The 19066-nt window shown below is 37.9% G+C and overlaps 3 protein-coding genes across 3 annotated transcripts in view; 2 read left to right on the top strand and 1 right to left on the bottom strand.

Moving 5' to 3' along the window:
- The window catches only part of zgc:173742 (DNA topoisomerase I, mitochondrial), a 73786-nt gene extending 62743 nt beyond the window's left edge, over window positions 1-11043 (top strand). Inside the window, exons 16-20 of the mRNA XM_053500610.1 lie at window positions 2283-2397; window positions 7250-7377; window positions 8285-8379; window positions 9570-9719; window positions 10748-11043. Of these exons, the coding sequence (XP_053356585.1) occupies window positions 2283-2397; window positions 7250-7377; window positions 8285-8379; window positions 9570-9719; window positions 10748-10850 (591 nt within the window). The 3' untranslated portion in view covers window positions 10851-11043. The remainder of the gene's footprint in view (window positions 1-2282; window positions 2398-7249; window positions 7378-8284; window positions 8380-9569; window positions 9720-10747) is intronic.
- Window positions 11044-12333: 1290 nt separating this feature from the next.
- hsbp1b (heat shock factor binding protein 1b) lies at window positions 12334-16073 on the bottom strand. Its single transcript, XM_053500786.1, has 4 exons — window positions 15888-16073; window positions 15448-15514; window positions 13192-13315; window positions 12334-13056 (listed from the first exon to the last, which is right to left on the bottom strand). Exons 1-3 carry the CDS (start codon window positions 15930-15932, stop codon window positions 13197-13199), a joined length of 231 nt encoding a protein of 76 aa, XP_053356761.1. The 5' UTR covers window positions 15933-16073; the 3' UTR covers window positions 12334-13056; window positions 13192-13196.
- A 320-nt stretch (window positions 16074-16393) lies between these two features.
- Window positions 16394-19066, top strand: part of si:dkey-246g23.2 (solute carrier family 66 member 2) — a 65260-nt gene continuing 62587 nt past the window's right edge. Inside the window, exon 1 of the mRNA XM_053500785.1 lies at window positions 16394-16530. The gene's annotated coding sequence lies outside the window, so the exon portion shown is untranslated. The remainder of the gene's footprint in view (window positions 16531-19066) is intronic.

Genomic DNA, 19066 nt, shown 5'->3' with positions numbered 1-19066 from the left:
GTGTACTTGTTTGATAAACTTTATTTTTATAGTATACTTTTAGATTCTGTACTTGTATAAATGAGGATTTTATTAGTCACAGCTTTCTGTTCATGCTGACAAACCTTGTTTGCAAGTCTTGAGAACTTCATTGTGCGCACTTAATGATGCTCATTTATTTTTTATGCCTTGGTTTTCGAGCGGTTTATTATTTATGCAGTATAAATACAATCATTATAGAGGTGTTCAATTTTACAAATCTCTTTCTATAATAATGCTGCAAGTGTTTACACATTACTACAGATTTGTTGCAACAGCCTGTTTATACAGAAACATACTTGATTTTCTTTTTTTTTTTTTTATATATATAATATCATCTTTGTAATACGTTGCAACACATTGCAGGTGCTGTGGGGTGGGGCCTCAGCCTTTTTTTGTCTGGTGCATCCTTTGGGTGATCAGTTGGATTTGAATTTGGGGAATTTCGAGGCCAAGTTGGCATTCTTGGTGCTTTACCTGCTGGGCGTGTGTCCGTTCTACTATAGCCAGCATTGACATTTTCAGTGATTTGTGCAGCATTGGCTTTTTTGTGGGATCAGACTGGACAGACTGGCATTTGTTCCCTGTGTGCATATTGTAAGTGAGCCTTGAATGTATAGCAATCAGTGTTCTTCATTTGAGCCGTCATTGGTTTTAATGTTATGACGGTCAATGTGTATAATCTTTTTATTTAGTAATTCAATTCAAATCCTTCAGCTTGGCAGTACTTGGTGGTGATGCACCAGTATCTGAAGTGTTAGACTTGACCTTGAATGCTTCTTCTGAGACTCTGGTAAAACCCAGTTTAATCACAGAACAAGGATGAGCTTCTGAAAAAATGCAATGGCTCCATGACAATGTGTATCGTATTGTATTTGCTACTAATGATTGACATATCTGGTGCCTAGAACCTGTTATGTTTAAACACACTTGTGTTAGAGGTGCTTGCACTATGTCAATTTTTTATAGAGCAAAAATATTTGAACAAGAATTTTAGTGATTTTAATACACATAAACATCACATTTCATGAACCATTATTCCTTTTTATTTTTTAGATTTGGATTTTTGGGTTGTCCATCTTTCCATGATTATCCAAACAGGATCAAAGTCACAGCAAAGTCAGATGTCAAACTTTTTTTTTTCTTTAAAAGCTACTTCCATGTTTAAAGGGGTGTTCAGAGTAGTAACAAGGTGTACTATGCAAACATAGGTGGGAAAACAGGTGGGAATTGCAAATACATCTAGCTACTGTTTGAGGTGAAGATGGGATGCTTCCTTGTTTAATGCGAGACCGTGTTTCAATGTCTCTTCTTTAGAAGGTAGTAATAAAAAATAAATAAAAAAAAAACAATTTGGAGAGCGACACCACTACCCAGACTCTTTCCACATATGCTTTCTAGGAGACGTGTCTCTTCTTCCACAAGGATATGTCCCTAAACAAAAAATTGGACCTGCATTGGCAGGTTTTATTGGAGCTGCAAGGATCTTTTTTCGACAGTGGAAAAGTCAGGCAAGGCCTTGTTTGGCTTGGTGAATTAGATAAATGACAGACATTGCCTTTTTGTATCCCTAACTGCTAGGGCTTATTAAAACCAATGGAAGTTTTCTGCAGTTTGGTCTCAATTCTTAGGGTATATAAGGAAGGGAACACAATGGGAACTTGGGTATATGTAGCACTTTATCACGCTCTTGTCCCCCTTTTTTTCCTGACTTTTCCTCTGTCAGTCTTTTTCCTCTCTTCTTTTTTTGCTTTATTATTATCCTGCCTTGCCCAGATTTATTGCCATGTTTTTTTTGACATTTTAATTTTTGTAGTTCATATGTTATTAGAGTTGTATAAAAACTTGAATTACATAAACATCCAAGGCAGATGACTTGTTAGCGTTAAATTCCTTAAGTAATATTGAGGTATTTTTGAGAGTAAACCTTCCCTTTTAGCAAGTTTAAAACAAAGAGTAAATTTGTACATTAATGTAATACGCCACAGATATAGCTATAATGTATAAATAGTTAAACAATTCATAATTAAGTACTTTAAAACTCCATAATCAGCCTTTTTAAAAGTATATTTAAAAAATGTTGAGTCTAGTTTTGGTCTTTTCTTTCTGTCACATTCTAGGGACACTGAAGACCTGCTTTTCAATCTCAGTGCGACAGTGCCATCTAGTGGAACTCTCATTAGAATTGTTAGACGGGGGGAACAAACTTTGTGCGTCTGTGTGTTTTGAGTGTATAGGTTAAAAAATGTCCTCCTTTTCTCCAGACGGCGATGTTGAATAAGCATCTGAGTTCTCTGATGCCTGGTCTTACCGCGAAGGTTTTTAGGACCTACAACGCCTCCATGACACTGCAGCAGCAGCTCAAAGAGCTCAGCAATCGTAAGTCTCCCACCGACTGTAATTAACACTGCACTGCATTTGGAAAATCCATTTATACTTTCCTCAGCATGAATCATATGACAGCATTTTTTTTTTCCGGACTTTATTCAAATGAAAATGCTAATTAGAAAGTGCTAATTCAAATGTCTGTTTGCAATTACATTTCCTTCATGGACGTGCATAATTGGAGATGTATTTTATATTTAATTGTGTATGAAATGTGTATTTGCATTTGTGGTTTTGTGCACTGTAACATACAGTGGGTGCCAAAGTTATAATACAATGGTCAATTTAACATTTAGTTTTCAGTGGATAAACTCGTCTTCTATGTTTGGGGGGGGTTAAAAAAGGAATCCATCTGCTTTTTCCTCCTTACACACAACATTGTCGGGAATAAAATACCATTGTAAGTGTTTTGCATTTCCATTTTCACTTTCAATGAGTCAGCTCTGTCAATCCAGCTTTTCAGAGGTGACGAAATAACTTGTTGTGGAAGTGTGAATTCTTTTATAATGCTAAAAATAAGGAGAAAGCAGGAGCTGAAAATCACCACTTGCCATGAGAACACAACACCCCCACGCTGGCTCTCTGTTCGGTTCTGTGTCCACTACCAGAAACTACTTCCAAACTTTAAAAGTATTTTCATACTCAGCCACGTTATCCGATTGGGAACTGCGCCATAAACACTCTGTTAGAAATACTATTTTTTTATTTTATTTTATTTATTTTTTTATTGTTCATGGAATGAATTCCACATGATTCTGTAAACGGTTTTTAAAAATTCTGGTCCAATTTATCATGAATGCATCACGCAAAGAGGTTCACTTTCATGCAACTGGATTTAGATCCTAGTGATTGGAAAAACCATGAAAAACCCAGAACTTATGATCATGTTCACAAAAACATTTCAAGGTTTTGACTTTTTTCTATGGGACATGATGCCCTATCATGCTGAAAGTAACCATTAGAAGAAGACTAAATTGTAGTCATGAAGGTAATGCACATGATGCGCAACAGTACTTAAATAAGATGCGTCATTCACAGGGTTCATGGATGGTACCAAATTATGACCTTACCTCAATTCTTAATTAAGGTAAGGTCAGAATCTACTTATCAGACCATAATATATATTTTATATTTAGGATTTAAACTGTCTAATTGTAGTAAGCCTGTGACCACTGCAGCCTCGGACAGCTTTATGACAGAAGTAGAACCCACTATGGGCTTCTCATGTTGTAGACGATCCACCTGATCTGTTCTGAGATGCTTTTCTGCTCACCACAGTTGTACCGGGTGAATACCCGAGTTACTGTAGCCTTTCTGTTAGCTCAAACCAATGTGACCATTTTACATCGAACACATTCATCAACAAGCAATCAACAAATCCTGCTCATTGGATGTTTTTTTTTCTAAACAAACTCTATATACTGTTTCGTGTGTAAATCCCAGGAGACCAGCAGAAGAAAGTAGAAATACTCAAACCAGCCCATTTGGAAACAACAATCACGCCATGGTCAAAATCGCTGCGATCACATTTCCCCCCATTCTGATGGTTAAACATTTCTCGAAGCTGCTCGTCTGTATCTGCATGATTTTATGCACTACACTGCTGACACGGGATTAGCTGATTACTTATTTGCATGAGTAAGTAGGTGTGTAAGGAGTGTGTGAACACACTACATACTGTAACATCACAGCCCAAACAAGCCAAAAGAGTGCTTGAGAGATTGTATGAGTGTGGGTTATTTTCATGTGACTTTTTAAATCTCCAAAGATTGCTCATGTGTCGTCACAGTTTAGGTTGAACATGATAAAAACTGAAAGGAAATGATCCGAGGTAGAGGCAGTGGCATTCTGACATTTGGAGTGAGAATTATGTAAGCAACCAGTGAGTCACAAGTCATGCGGTGCAGAATTGTTCATTGGGATACACATTACCTTTCAGGTTACGTGTGAAAATCATCGACATGGACGATATTTCATATTTTTACTGTTGTTGAAGTTTGATTGTGCAGGCTAGACCAGTGATCCAGATCCAGACCAGCGATCTAATTACACTTACTAAAAAAAACAAGGGGAAAAAAAGGCAGCTAGCTGTGCTTTAGCGCCGACACAAGCTATTGCAAAAGGGATAATTGCCATTCGACTGTTGGCTCAGTTAGTGAAACAGTTATTGATTAACACGGCAGCCTTTAACACACAACAAACTGGCTATAGGCTACAAGTGCTTAAAAAAAAAAAAACTTGTAGCCTTTTTTTTCCCCCTTTCTCTCTCTCCCTCCCTCTTTTTGTGGTGTTTTGAGACAGCTTTTTTCATCTTGGGCAACCTGGGTTAAATAAATCACCCTGGAAATGAGAGGTTCATATTTGGAAAGTGGAAAATGTCAAAATATGTTTGCACTACAGAGAGCAGTGTGACCTTCACAGCACAGATAGCTAATGACCTGGGAAGATTGCTGATAATACCAGGAATCAGCAAAAGCTTTCTGTCAAGTGAAATGATTCAAATATGTGTCTGAAAACACAGTGTGTGCAGCCTTACGATCGCCAAAAACTAGGCAGATTGTAATTTAAATATCTCAATCCTTTAAAAACTCTAAGAACCTACTGTCTGACTTTGGAACAAAGCAACAACATATCTTCCTCCGCTGTATAACAGCTTCCTGTGTCTGCGCTGCTGAACGGACAAAGCCATGGCAGCGTCACTTACAGAACACCACCGGAGATATAAATTAGGATAATAAGACAGCGTGAATATTTATCAGGGCTACATTTATACAAGAACTCTACCAAGCTCTGCCGCTGTTTACTACAGAGAAAAGCAAATTTTTATAAGTAGTATATTTATAACTGATAACTCCTTACATTAATTTACAGTTCACTTCACTTCCTTCCCACATTAAGCCTAAATAAATCTTAGTGATTGCAGCTACAGGTAATTATCAATAGTTTTCAGTATTTTTTTTCCCACTCTAATGATGCAGTGTGTACAGGCCTGTGAAAACTTATTTGCTCCTTTCTGGGTTTTTTTTTTTTCTTTTCTTTTTCTTTTTTGCATATTTGTCACATTTAAATGATTTCAGATTATCAATGATAACTTGAGTAAGTACAAAATAAACTTTTTAAGTGATTTCATTTATAAAGGGAAAAAAGCTGTCCAAACCCACCTGGCATTATGTGAAAAAGTAATTGCCTAAACCTAATAACTGTTTGTGCCACCCTTGGCAGGAACAACTGCAATCAAGGGTTTGTGATAACTGGCAGAGAGTTTTTCTCATTACTGTGGAGGAATTTTGCACATTTTTACTTTTTCACATAGCTGTCCAAACTGCCTGGCCCCTTTTTTTCTTAATAAATGAAATCATCATTTATAAACTGCATTTTGTATTTTCTCTGGTTATCTTTGTGTAATATTAAAATTAGTTTGATTAAATAAATCACAGAAGTGTGACAAATATGCAAAAGAAAAATGAGGACAAATAAAAAATATAATATAAGCAATGATGAGTGGGCCCAAGCACCTGTGCCGCTGCACAACCTGCGTGCCTTTTGAACACGCTAAGACCTCTAACCCCAGACGATGGTGTTTAATGAAGTAAAGGAAGGTTAAGGAAGTTTAAGGCTGGATGTGTCTTTTTGGTGCGCCAGTCATTGTTTGTGTAGGATGTGTAGTGTGTGTATAATCATCCTTAGGAGAACAAGTACTGTAGGCACATCAGCACTATTAAAACACCATTATCAGAGTGATGTGTTGATGTCATAGTGCTTAAGCCCTAATGGGGTAACAGCTACCAATCAGGTAGTTTGAAAGCTATTGCTTGCTTCCGGTGATGTATGATGTATCAGATACATCATACATTGTATCGGGTTTACTAGTGATCGTGCAGTCACTGGTCAGGGCAAATCAAGCTGAAAACCAGCTGATCGATTGGTGCATCTTCAGTTTTTCCTGCTAAAATCCTAGACTGTTAATATTAAGCAGCATTCAAATTTAAAAAGAATTTAGCTTCATGCTTAACTCCCTCATAATCATTAATTCCAAATAAATTTCCACATTAAAATGAGTGTGCATGTGTTTTTGAACTAGCTTTCTTTGCACCCAGTTGCCTCACAGTGTGCATTTGCTATCATGCACAATTAAATAAGTAAATTATTCTGCATCTTTCATGGGCATGCTACCACCCATAAATATTTACCCAGTAATTAGTGAAATCTGCTGTGTGTGTAGGGGTTGTGTTTGTGAGATTTACACTTTCCACGAAGCCATAATTAAAAAAAACCAAGGCTACTTCTGCTGTGCATGAGTACACAGTATATACATTTATATCACGTTGATTTGTAAAGGCAGTTGTAGTTCAGTGTGTTAAGGTTCCAAGTTACTAATCAGAAGGTCAGGAGTTTAAGCCATACTGTATAAGGGTTGACTCTGCGCTCTGACCCCAGCCTCCTAACAAAAACTGGGATATGAGTATAGAATGTAATTCCTTAATCTCTTACCTTATAAGTAACGGAGTAATGTAACGATGATTTTGTGTGATGTAACAAGTTAAACAATCAATGAATGAGTGGTGTGGTGTGCAATCAAGCATGAAGTGATTTACTGATAACTTCTCAGCATGTTTTATTCTTCTTATGCAACAACAAAGTAGCAACTCTGTTCTAGATTCTGCTAATTTCTGTTCATTCATTAGTATATGTAAATGTGGACAAAAATGTACAAAAATACACAGCATCTTCTTCTTTGTCTTTCGGCTGTTCATTAATCTAAGTAGATTAACTCACCAACTGAACCCAAAATTGTTCATGCATATATTTTTTTTCATGCATATTTTTCTCTCTGGCTCGTGTACAGCTTTAGATAATGCGGCAGAGAAGCTGCTGTCCTATAACAGAGCGAACCGTGCGGTTGCAGTTCTCTGTAACCATCAGCGGGCGCCGCCAAAGACCTTCGAGCAGTCCATGGCCAACCTGCAGGCTAAGGCAAGGGGTTTTCAGATATTACAAACATGAAAAAAGAAGAAATTGAATCAAAACCTAGTGCAGTTACACTACATTTGGTTAAAGTATTCCCTTTACTGCCTTCACATGCATATGAACGTGAGTAATTCCTGATGTTGGACGATAAAGGCCTGGCTTGCAGTCTCTACTCTAATTCATCCCAATAGTGTTTTAGCGGGTTGAGATTAGGCCAGTCAAGTTCTAATCCATGTCTTTATGGACCGTTAATCCATGTCTTTATGGACCTTGCTTTGTGCACTGGTGCGCAGTCATGTTGGAACTGGTGTGGGGTTGTTTTTCAGGAGTTGGGCTCAGCCCCTTACTTCCAGTGAAAGGAACTCTTAATGCTTCAGCAACGTTTTGGACAGTTTCAATTTGTGGGAACAGTTTGGGGGTGGCTCCTCCCTGTTCCAACATGACTGCGCACCAGTGCACAAAGCAAGGTCCATAAAGACATGGATGAGAAAGTTTGTAGTGGAAGACCCAATAGAACACCTTTGGGGTGAATTAGAGCGGCGCCGGAATTCTTCGCCCACATCAGCGTCATCGCACAAATGCGCTTTTGGAAGAATGGTAAAAAATTCCCATAAACACACTCCTAAACCTTGTGAAATGCCTTTCCAGAAGGGTTATAGCTGCAGAGGGTGGGCCAACATCATATTAAACCCTATGGATTAATAATTGGATGTTGTATAAGTTAATATACATGTGAAGGCAGGGGAGCAAATACTTTTGACAATATAGTGTATTTTGCATGACACTGCAGTTTATCAAGCTCCAGATCTTTATGTGCTTTGTAATTCTGTGTGTTTATATGGGTTGTTCTGGTTTAATGTTATACTTTGAGGCACTGCTGCTTGTGAGGCTTGACATTCTTCTTTCTTTTTAGATTGAGAGTAGGAAGGAACAGCTAGCACTTGCTAAAAAGGAGCTGAAACAAGCCAAGAAGGAAGCCAAAGGGAGCTCAGACAGCAAACTTCTGGCGTAAGTGAACAGTGTTCATCAGGGTGCTTGTCATTTTAATGTGCATTCCCCTTCTTCTTGTTCCTTTGACTACATGAGAGGGATAAACAAACTTGGTTTATTTAAATCATCAGTTGTGTCGCCTTCCTGTAAAGCATAGGCAACACATAGGGATTAATATCCATCACTGTCATTATGCCTTTCTCCAATCTGCAATTCTTAAAACATTTATTAGAAATTGAAGAAACCTTTTTTAAAACTTTTATTAGGAAGGATAGGTGCGCATTAGATGTGCAAATGTTTCATTTATCCAGTACTGTCCAATAGATACTGTAAGACTATGTAAGAGACGTATATTAATGTGGCTACATGGTAATACCAAATACCAAACTTCCGTTTAGTTGGGATGGACTACAGCTAAATGTGTGTTTAACGGAGAAGAACTTTTTGCTACAGTGCCACACTGATGACCTACAGTACGACCCCACTACCTCGATGAACTTATTCTCCTCAGTAACAAGCAGAGAACAGTTGCTATATCTTAAAGTTCATGTATAGCTAATGAATGTAATAAAGCACAAGTGTGCTAACTACAGGCTTTAGCCCACCGCAAGAAAGCTGGAGCAACATTCGTTATTCTGCATTCATTCGATATTCAAAGTTTCTAATCTCGGTTTAAACCACCTGAATAGGGAAATTACCCAATTTGCATTTTATAAACCTAATGGGAAGGGACACCGTAATGTCATTGTGTGTGTTTTTACATAGGACAAAGAAAAGTACAGAAATCCTTGTTTTGTGATCTGCGTGTGAATCACAGGCGACACACTGGAATCACTATCTGTCCTCGTCACCTTTCAGCATCACACTTTTCCTTTATTTTGCAACTCCTCCCAAACCATGCATGGGAATTTTACTAAATCTTCACAGAATCTTTAATAGGAAGTGCAAATGTGCACTAGCTATTTTATTTTTAGAAGAAGCACGTTCAGCGTGCAGATGACACTTTGTCCTTGGAAGACGATGCTTCTTGTTTATATGGTTTAGCTTTAAGTAAACAACATTTAAGGTTTTAATTAAGTTTAATCCAATGGTTTCATTTATATGATGTTATGATATACAGTATTTTTATTACAACATTTTGTCTGAAGGATTTTGAATTTCTTTGTGCTGTAACAGAACGGGTTACGACTGTGTGTATGTGTATTTAGTGTGGTGGAGAAGAAGAAGAAGGCAGTGCAACGATGTGAAGAGCAGCTGCTCAGGATGGAGGTTCAGGCGACGGACCGGGAAGAGAACAAGCAGATAGCCCTGGGCACCTCCAAACTAAACTACCTGGATCCACGCATCAGTGTGGCCTGGTGAGGCTGGTATTCAGGATGCAAATTGACACAGAGGGATGCCGTGTCAATTTATAAGGCAGCGCTGTTTGATAGAGGCACAGATCCACTGCAATACGATTCAGGTCATAATGTGGGACCAATTTCAAACAAAATCCATATTCGAATATTGTTAATTTCTGAATAGGTTAACATGCAGAAGGATCTCACACAACATGAGCTTTCAGGCTGTTTCCTTTGTCATGTGTATATATAAATATGTATCCCTGGATGGTGGAAAAAAAAGTGTGTTGTGTGATAAGTGTATCAGCAAGGAGGAAAGGAAAGGTGTACAAGACAGTGGCGAGATCAGCAAAGCTCTACGGCTTAGAGAGAGTTGCACTGAAGAAAAGACAGGAGGCAGAGATGATGTTGAGGTTTTCTTTGGGGGGGACAACGATGGATAGAATCAAGAATGAGTTCATCAGAGGGACAACCCATGTTAGATGTTTTGGGGGTAAAGTCAGAGAGGCGAGATTAAGGTGGTTTGGACATGTTCAGAGGAGACATTGTAATTATATCGGTAGAAGAATGCTGAGATTGGAACTGCCAGGCAGGAAGTCTAGAGGAAAACCAAAGATTTATGGATTGTGAGAGAAGAGGATGAATAGAGTAGGGTAAGATAAAGGCAGTTGATTCGCTGTGGCGACCCGAGTGGGAACAGAAGAAAGACAAACGAGATAATCCCTCATCTGCAAGCCGGAGGCAATGGTTACGAGGATAGTTTTCCGGAGATGATATAAGGAAGAAATCTTGAAAAGAACAAGACTCAAAAGGGAACTCCTTTGAGTAAAAACTGACTGATTTGTTTTTTAACCTTTGATCACCCTACACAACGAACTTATATAGGAAGTAAAATGTAGTAATACACAGGGATATCGTACAGGTTTTACCATGGCCATTAAATAAACACAGTCGTGACATTTAAGAGGTTTTTAAATTATTGTGTGTTGAAAGTAAAAGGAATATGCTCAGATTTACAGTTTGTTTTTCTGTGTCCTGCTTTGTAGGTGTAAGAACATGGAGGTGTCACTTGATAAGATTTACAACAAGACTCAGAGGGATAAGTTTGCCTGGGCCATCGACATGACTGAGCTGGACTTTAAGTTTTAACACCATGCTGTGCATTTATAGTTCCGGTTAAACCTTACCGTTAAGTTTTTATAAAAGCACTTCTAGATGAATATTTTAGCATAAATTGTTACTTTTAAAATGCTGTAAGTTTATTCTGTTCTTTTAATTAAATTTAAGCAACATATACATTTTTTTCTACTAGAACCTTCATTAAACAGTTGCATGTTTCATATATTCAGCGTCATGTAATTATCACTGAGAAACTGCATCCATGCACATTAATGATCACATTACAGTGCCTTTTAAACAGGTTCATTAGACATTTCAAAAATGTTGCACCCGTAAAACAACTCCTGCATTCAGGCATGCTTGACTTTTTTTCTATCTTTCATTACTTTTCAAAATGCAACCTTGTGGAAAGCCTTCCCAGAAGAGTTGAAGCTGTTATAGCTGCGAAGGGTGGGCCAACATTATATTAAAACCACAATTAATTAAAAAAAACATTAAACTAAAATGTTATCCCATATAACTCAAATAAATGTAAAAGTATATTTTTCTAACCAATCAGAAATTACCATATTCCACACATTTTTTGGCTTTTCCTCACCCACATTTCTGTAAAACAAAAATCTGTGAAACAAATATTTAACATTGTTCATTCATGACATCCTTAATATTTAATGGTATAAAAGTTCTAATACAGCTAGGAATTGATAAAGGCTAGGTTAGCTATTAATAATTACCCAGAGAATAGCAGATCAGGACAGAACTGGGCACAGTTGAGCATTGAGCTGGTAGAGGAGGGTCTTGTCATATGAGGTCACAAGAGGAGAAATCTGATTTGCTTTGTTTAAGCTCTGGCAATTCTAAAAGTGAAAATATCAGTAGATGTTTTTTCTTTTACTCTGTTGTGTTTGTGAGTGTTTTCACACAGACTGGAGACCCATCTGAATGTCTGAAGTTTAGAAAGACAGACACTTGGCATAATAGTTCTCCAATAAAGGTATTTGTAAGCCTTGTGTTTTTTCCACCAGATTTATGGTTTCCTGTGGCTGTTTATTATAGAATATTCACATGACATTTATAGCGTTGGGTAGACATTCTTATCCACAGTAACCTCCACAAGTGCTTTGTAGTATTTGTCGATAAACATGTCCTCCCGTAGTACAAATATGCCATGGTTTGATTAAGTCCTGTTAGATAAGCGTTAGCGTGAGAGTTTGTACAAATGTGTAGATTTAGTGCTGACTTCATTGCTTGTTTTTTTAGCTGGTAAGAAAGCTAGTATAGGGAAGTCTCAATAGCAGTTTTTCTTAAATCTTAAAATATTACAGGTTGAGACGTGCTAGACAGGATCATAATAAAGAATGGGGTTTGATCATGTACCTGTAGGTGATAATTTTTTTCAACTTCGTAAGCCAGTGTTTGAAATTGTGATTATGGAAGCTAGAGGAAGCCAGTGATCATATGGCAACAGGGTGTCAGTGTCAGGAAAAAAAAAAAAAAAAGACTTTTCTGTCAACTTTGACACTGTCTGGCTTTCTGTTTAAAATCTCTTAAGTTTATTTAATGCTGTGACAAGCAGAAATTTACTGTAGGAGGTTTGTGCAGTGGTGTGAACATCTGGATCTTTTGTCAGTATACAGTATGAGACAGTACTTCACTTTCTGCCTTTAAGTTACACGATGGTTAGACCAAACACAAAAAATTACTTGCATGAAAAAAAAAAAAAAAGTTATGGAAGAAAGGACCAGGATGGGGACTTTTCACCCCCATTTTTACACCTGTGTCAAGTGGTGCATGTATTGCTCCAGATGAATCATTTTCATTAATGACTGAGATGGGCCAGGCTCACTAGGGATTCATTCATTAAAGTCAGCAATAATTCAGACAGGAGTAAAAAAGCTAAAACTTCACAAACCGTTTTTTTTTTTTATATGAAACCATTTTAATAGCTGAAACTGGAATGGTGGTGTTTGGCACGAAGATAGTGCTCATATTACAGTAACAGGCCTCATCAATGCAGCTGGCTGGCCTTTAAGGTGCCTAAAAAATGATGCGCACTATCAATAAAGAAAAAAAAATCCTAAATATTAAAGAATAATATCAGTAATATTCATTGCTATTAGTTAAAGTTAGTATAAAAAGAACTATACAACAATACATCAAATCAAAGCAGGCAGCACTACTGGGGAAAAGTTGCTGCTCTTGAAGAGTTTCCTTTACTCCATCATTAGTGAGCTACCTGTAAGAGAATGGCTGATTTTAGCTTTGCAAACGGCTATACACTAAAACAGCAATTAAATCAAAACACCACATTTTTTTTTTTTTTTTTTTACATAAGGCTTGGTAAGATATTTAAAGTGAGTGTTAAAGTTACCTTCATTAAGATGCCTCAGCTTCTTTGGGCTTGTTCTCTCCTTCTGCCTCCTCCACACCAGCCTGGGTCATTAAGTCAGCGATGTTCTTCTCCAAGTCATCAATGCGTGTGCTCATCTCATCAAGTGACTCTTGTTAAGGAAGTCAGATTAAGTACTAGGGCAGCTGGGGCTTTTGATATGCAAATGTTTCCCCTGACGCTGCTAAAGATGCATTGAAACAATGGAGCTCTACTAAAATGTGCAAGCTGATGAAAATCAAAAAGGGGAGAAAAAAATGCCTGGTAAGCTTAAAGAGTACTGCAGGTAAGACCAAGTCTCTGACTATAAAATACCTGCTCGTGTAGAAGTAGTGCAATGTAATATGAACTGGTGCATTACTTGTACTGTATGAGTAAACCACATTGATGGAATAACATTTAGTACCCATTGCTAAGTATTGTTGGAATTACAATAGGATTACAGTCAGATCAAAACAAATGACCATTTTTAGGGATGCACATTCAGTTTTCGGGTGAATTGCACTTAATTATATATTACGTTTGTAGAAGGCAACTTCAATTATGTTTGTGGGATTATTATTTACATTATACTGTTATCTTTCCGGGTGTTACATGGACGGTCTGTGAAAATTCAGAAAGTTTCCTTCTGCTCTTCATGATGAGGTTTGCAATGCCAGTAATATAAGAAATTAGACCCAGATTCCAGCAACTCCTCAAGATCTCCAGACAATCCCCAACCTCTCCACTAGGTCCTGTGTTAACCCCCGAGTCTAAAAATCCAAAAGAGCTTGTGGAATATGCTTTGTTTAACTAGCGATCATAACTAAGAAAATTCATTAACATAACCCCGGATGGTCTCATCAAGTTCCTTTGAGTTCAGCAAGTGACATTAAAAGAACAATAAAAAAGAGCAAAAAACATGCAGAGTGGTACTGAGAGGAAACATGTCGAGAAGATAGTGTGTGTGGAATTGCCGGATAAAGCAGATGGAGAGTTCAAGATATAGAACGAAGTAAGACAAGATCAGGGCAGGAAGCATCAGAGGTTTTAACCCATTAAATTTAAGCAGCACAGATCCAGTCTGGAAACGCAGCATAGGTCAATAACAAAAAAAAAAGAAAATAGAAGCCTTGCCAGTGTGTGTTAATGGGAAGGCTTCAGACATCAAACTATGTTGCGTCAGGAAGGGCAGTCGGCATAAAAACTGGTGCCAAGTTGTGTTTAGATCACGTGGTCCGCTGTGTCCAGCCAAAAGATTAACAACAACTGTAGGGGTGGCAATAATTAAATTTGGGGGTAATTATTTATTTATTTCTGTGTAATTCTTGAGTGGATTTGTTTTTAGATTAGTGAAGTATCACTGAAACAGATGTGGTCAAAACAAAGAATTGGTGCTAATTGGATTTCATTTTTTGTTATACTGTACATATAATACAGCCAATGTGTGTGCCAAAGGAGCTCCTTCTAAAGTTTTTGCAACATGGAAATGACCAATCTCGCGTCTTACTTCTCGTTTCGGAGAGATGATTTTATATTTGCCCCTAAAATTGCCATTTTTCTGCGTTATACTGTCTTGCTTCAAACAGTAATAATTTAAAATGCAAATTATTCATATTTATTAGAGTATTGGTACCAAAATTGGTGTAAGTTTCTAGAAGCATATTACCTGGAAAACATTTTGCTTAAATTAAAGTATTCCGGTTTTTGGTAAAAGCTAAAAAAGAAAAAAGAATATGTATCCGGAATTATGTCAAATTCATTTTGCAATATCTTAGCACTTTCAGATTTATGTCTTTTCATGTAAAATCTAAATTAAACAAGTTTAATCTGAATGAAAATTAAGATCATTAAAGGATTTGAATAAAAAAAAGTTACATACACTATATAAAAGAGCACAAAATTGTAATTAAGCAAATGTGTTTCTTTTTTCTGATAAAACTTTTAATGTGTATGCGGGGGGAAAAACGAAACATGAATCGGGGGATAAGAAGCATTGAGTATTATGAAAAATGGTGTATATGATGCTATCTGAAAATGTACTTTTTCACCTAGGTGTGATGCTTTTTAGAACAAATACCACATTTAGCCATTGTGTCTTCAAGCATTCAACCTGCCCTATTATGAGATCAGATCATTCAAAAGCAACATAGTGGATGCCTACTGCCGGTAAACACCAAGAAGAAGAAGATCAGACTACTCATCACTTCTTGATATAGTGTGTGTGTGTGTGTGTGTGTTTCATTAGAGGAAGGATATTTCTCCCAATGATTTGATCTGACATGGTCTGGAATTTGTCCTGCATCTGCTGCAGCAATGTCTGCACCTGTCACAGAGCAAAACATAAGAGTTAGGTTACACAGTTTAGTGCTGAAATGTTGGACCTATCAGAGCAGATCAGACGACAGTTTGTCATGAAACAGGCAACAGATAAACAAAATTGCAACTCTACCTAATTTCTAACTGTACTATAAAGAAGTAAGGTTGACACATACCGTGTGCAGCTTCAACACAGCAAACGACCATAACTGACTCAATCAACAAACACTAAGTATGTGCAGGTAAATGAATTTATCACTATAACTGATATAAACACACACACAGCAGATAGCAATAAGCCTCGAACACTGTTATGCTAGCTAGCTTGACTAGCCTAGCCTAGCCTCGTTTAGTTTAGCAGTCAGATGTTTGAGACTCACCACTGCTGTAAGATCCTGCACTGATTTCGGGTCTGTGTCAGCCATAATTAGTGTTTTAATTACCCAAGAATAAAATACACCAGGGATTTGAAGTCGAGCTCAGTGACTCTACGCGTACTAGAAATAAACAAACAGCTGTTGTGGCTAACCCGGCGGCGAGAGCGACTGAGCAAGATCTCGCGAGATTTCTCGAGTTGGAACGAAATCGCGTGTTGGATGGAATTTCAGCTTCCAAACCTTTACAACAACAAAACAAACATCTCTACGCATGTTACAGAAATATAATATATTTACAAATATGTAGCACTCTCATTTAAAATAAATGTGAAATATGTTGTCTGGTGTCATGTGTGTAATTGAGTTTTTTTGTTTGCCCTGTATGAGCTCCACTCCGCCCCGCAGGCAGACACGCAGGCTTTACTCCGGTGCAGCGCTGGCGTTCTAACGCTGGCTTCTGGTTTTTTTTTTAAGTATTATTATTATTTAAAAAATTAATATTTAACCCGAATATTTTCCCTTAAATCTACACACATTAAGCATAGCTAGCATACTCGGGGTTAAAACCGCATCAGTGTAGTGATAACCTCAACACACACAGGATACAGGAACTCGGGCTGGCTGTAATCTTCGCCTAGTATTAAAGGTAAACAGTAGCTTATCTTATAATGTCAAGCTGTGTGGGATAAAGTCTTTTTATCTATTTATATCATTTTACGCAATAGTGTCCTGGTTATTAACAGGGCAGATTTATTTTAATCCGCAGTGTTGCTTTGACTATAGTGTTAAAACAGATTTCTTCCTGGTCAGTGTGAATGAACATTATAAGCAAACTACTTTCCTTTTTTCTTCTTTCATTTTTGTCTTGCCTTTTTTTTTCTTTTTTGTTTCTGGAAAAGTATTAATATTCACAGTTGTCTCGTGCACTTTTTGGACGCGCGCACTATTCTTAGACTGCTCGGATTAGTCTTGTGTTTCTCCACATTTCCTTCTGTTCTTAAAGACAAACCACACACACACACACACACTGAATGTTATAAATCTTACATATATCCTATACAGTTGGCTAAATGTGTGCACAGTGTGTGTGTAATTTGAGTCAGGGGGGGAAAAAAGGAAGTAGATGGAGTATAAATTGGAACAAAGTGTAAGGGAAAAGCCCAACCCCAAGCCAAGCCACAGTTCAGTTACTCAGTATACACAGTTAAAGCAAAGCTCCATCTTACACACTATTTTTTTGTACATTTTGTTTCTTTTCAGATACGCATTATGTGTTCGGTGATTATGGTGAGAATTTGTTGATCTGGGCTGTTTTTACATCATTCCAGTGAGAAGTTCGTGGTGGTGTGTCATGCTGACAATTTCTGCGCACTGTTGCATTATATCTCCAAGTTTAAGGGTTCGAATCTCGCCTCTGGTTTTTGTGTTCCTATGTGTCTTTTAAGTTGTTTTTCTTGGTGGGGTATAAAGACAAATGTCTGTTTTTGTATTAGCCAAAGGAGGACTGTCAGGACACTGTGAAATTATGATGGACCCAACAAGCTTCCTCTTACACCTCCTGGGTTCTGGGTTCAAATATCGTCACTTCTTCTTCGTTTAACGGCGGTTGGAATCCAATAGGTTACATTAGGTCTCGGTTTTTGTAGACCAGCCTTCCTTCAAAAACGTCCAATGCATCCTTCCCTACTCTTGTCTTGTCTTGTCTTATTCTGTGTCTCATACTCTTCGTCTGCTCTATCCGGTTTTCACACGCTTTTTTTTCCTAGATACATTTTCCTTTCCAGTTGAAGTTCTGTAAGTTGCATCACCGCCACTTATAGATCTCATAAGTGTCCTCAGCTTCCCTGTCTTTTAAAGCCAATTTTACAGTCCAGTCCTCTTTAAAAACAACATTAAATGCTTTCTTCCCTGATCAGTAACTCACTTATCACGCACTTACAACTTTATTTTGTATACAGGGTTGTGGAGGGTCTGGAGCCTATTCCAGGGGATGTAGGGCACAAGGCGGGGTACACCCAGGACAGGGTGCCAGTCGATCGCAGGGGACACACATACACATGCTCATTCACCAGTTTACATTTACAGCATACAGACGCCTTTATTCAGAGCAACTTACATTTTTATCTCATTAGCAGTTAAGGGCAACTTGGTGGTCGTGGGGTTTAGACCTGGGACCTTCTGACATGTAGTACAATGCCTTAACCACTAAACTACCCATGCAAGTTAGCCTAATCTGTATGTCTTTGGACTGTGGGAAGAAACCAGAGTACCTAGAGGAAAACCACCAAGCATGGGAAGAACATGCAGACTCCATGCTTCCAGACCCCGAAGCAGGAATCAAACCCATACCCCGGAGATGCAAGGTGACAGCCACTATGCCACCGTTAATCAGTGACTCCCCATTCTAAAAGACTTCCAATATTACCTTCCACTCTCTCTAATCCTTGGAGCGGTGACATCATATCTAGCCTCTCCTGCATATATTTCCTGCACAAGAGCAATACATGCTTCACAGTCTCACCTTTCTGTTTTTTTCACCTCCTTATCACGTCTACTACTTTGCTCCTGTATTGGATGCAAATTTCTCGCTTGTTAATTTGTTGATTTAGGTTTGTGTGTCATGCTGATGTCATTCGTCAGCATTGTTGCCTTACACCTCCCAGGTTCAGAGTTCGAGTCTCGTCTTTGCTCTTTTGTTTGGATTTCTTATGTGTCTGAGTTAGTCTTTTAGGTTGCTCCCGTTAAGGGGTCATAAAGACAAACATTTGCATTCTTATATTAGTCAAAGGAGGATAGTTGGGACTCTGCGATTTGTCATGTACCCAACTCAAAAGGTTCACGCAAAAATCTACAGGTTCTGCAGACAAGCTTCCTGTGTTCCTCTTGTTTCTCCGAAGGCCATCCTCATGCAAATACGCCACAAACAGCATGATTTAAATAGGATTACTTAGTAACCACTGGCTTTGTATTGAAGTTTAGGAAGTGGTGTACCAACAGACAAAGCCTCATGATTGTTCTTAAAAAGGGCTAACTGTAAGCATACACCTTAACTGGATCAGCAAGTTAGGTGTCTCCTTTTTTATACAGTGGTTAAAAAAAAATAGCACTGCTGAGCCTGATACACTCATATCAGTGTGACTCACACACACACTCATATCGATAACACTGCTGCAGTATATATG

Source organism: Clarias gariepinus, chromosome 7 (genome assembly GCF_024256425.1).
Source record: "Clarias gariepinus isolate MV-2021 ecotype Netherlands chromosome 7, CGAR_prim_01v2, whole genome shotgun sequence".
Classification (NCBI taxonomy): domain Eukaryota; kingdom Metazoa; phylum Chordata; class Actinopteri; order Siluriformes; family Clariidae; genus Clarias; species Clarias gariepinus.
Note: the sequence above shows the minus strand (reverse complement) of the source record. Positions and strands in the feature narration are given on the sequence as shown.

Coding starts and splice junctions, on each gene's coding strand:
- hsbp1b (XM_053500786.1), bottom strand. CDS start 15,932: ATGGCTGACACAGACCCGAAATCAGTGCAGGATCTTACAGCAGTG. Junction 15,515..15,887: donor TGCAGGATCTTACAGCAGTG/GTGAGTCTCAAA, acceptor GCTCTGTGACAG/GTGCAGACATTGCTGCAGCA. Junction 13,316..15,447: donor AGATCAAATCATTGGGAGAA/ATATCCTTCCTC, acceptor AACAAGAGTCAC/TTGATGAGATGAGCACACGC.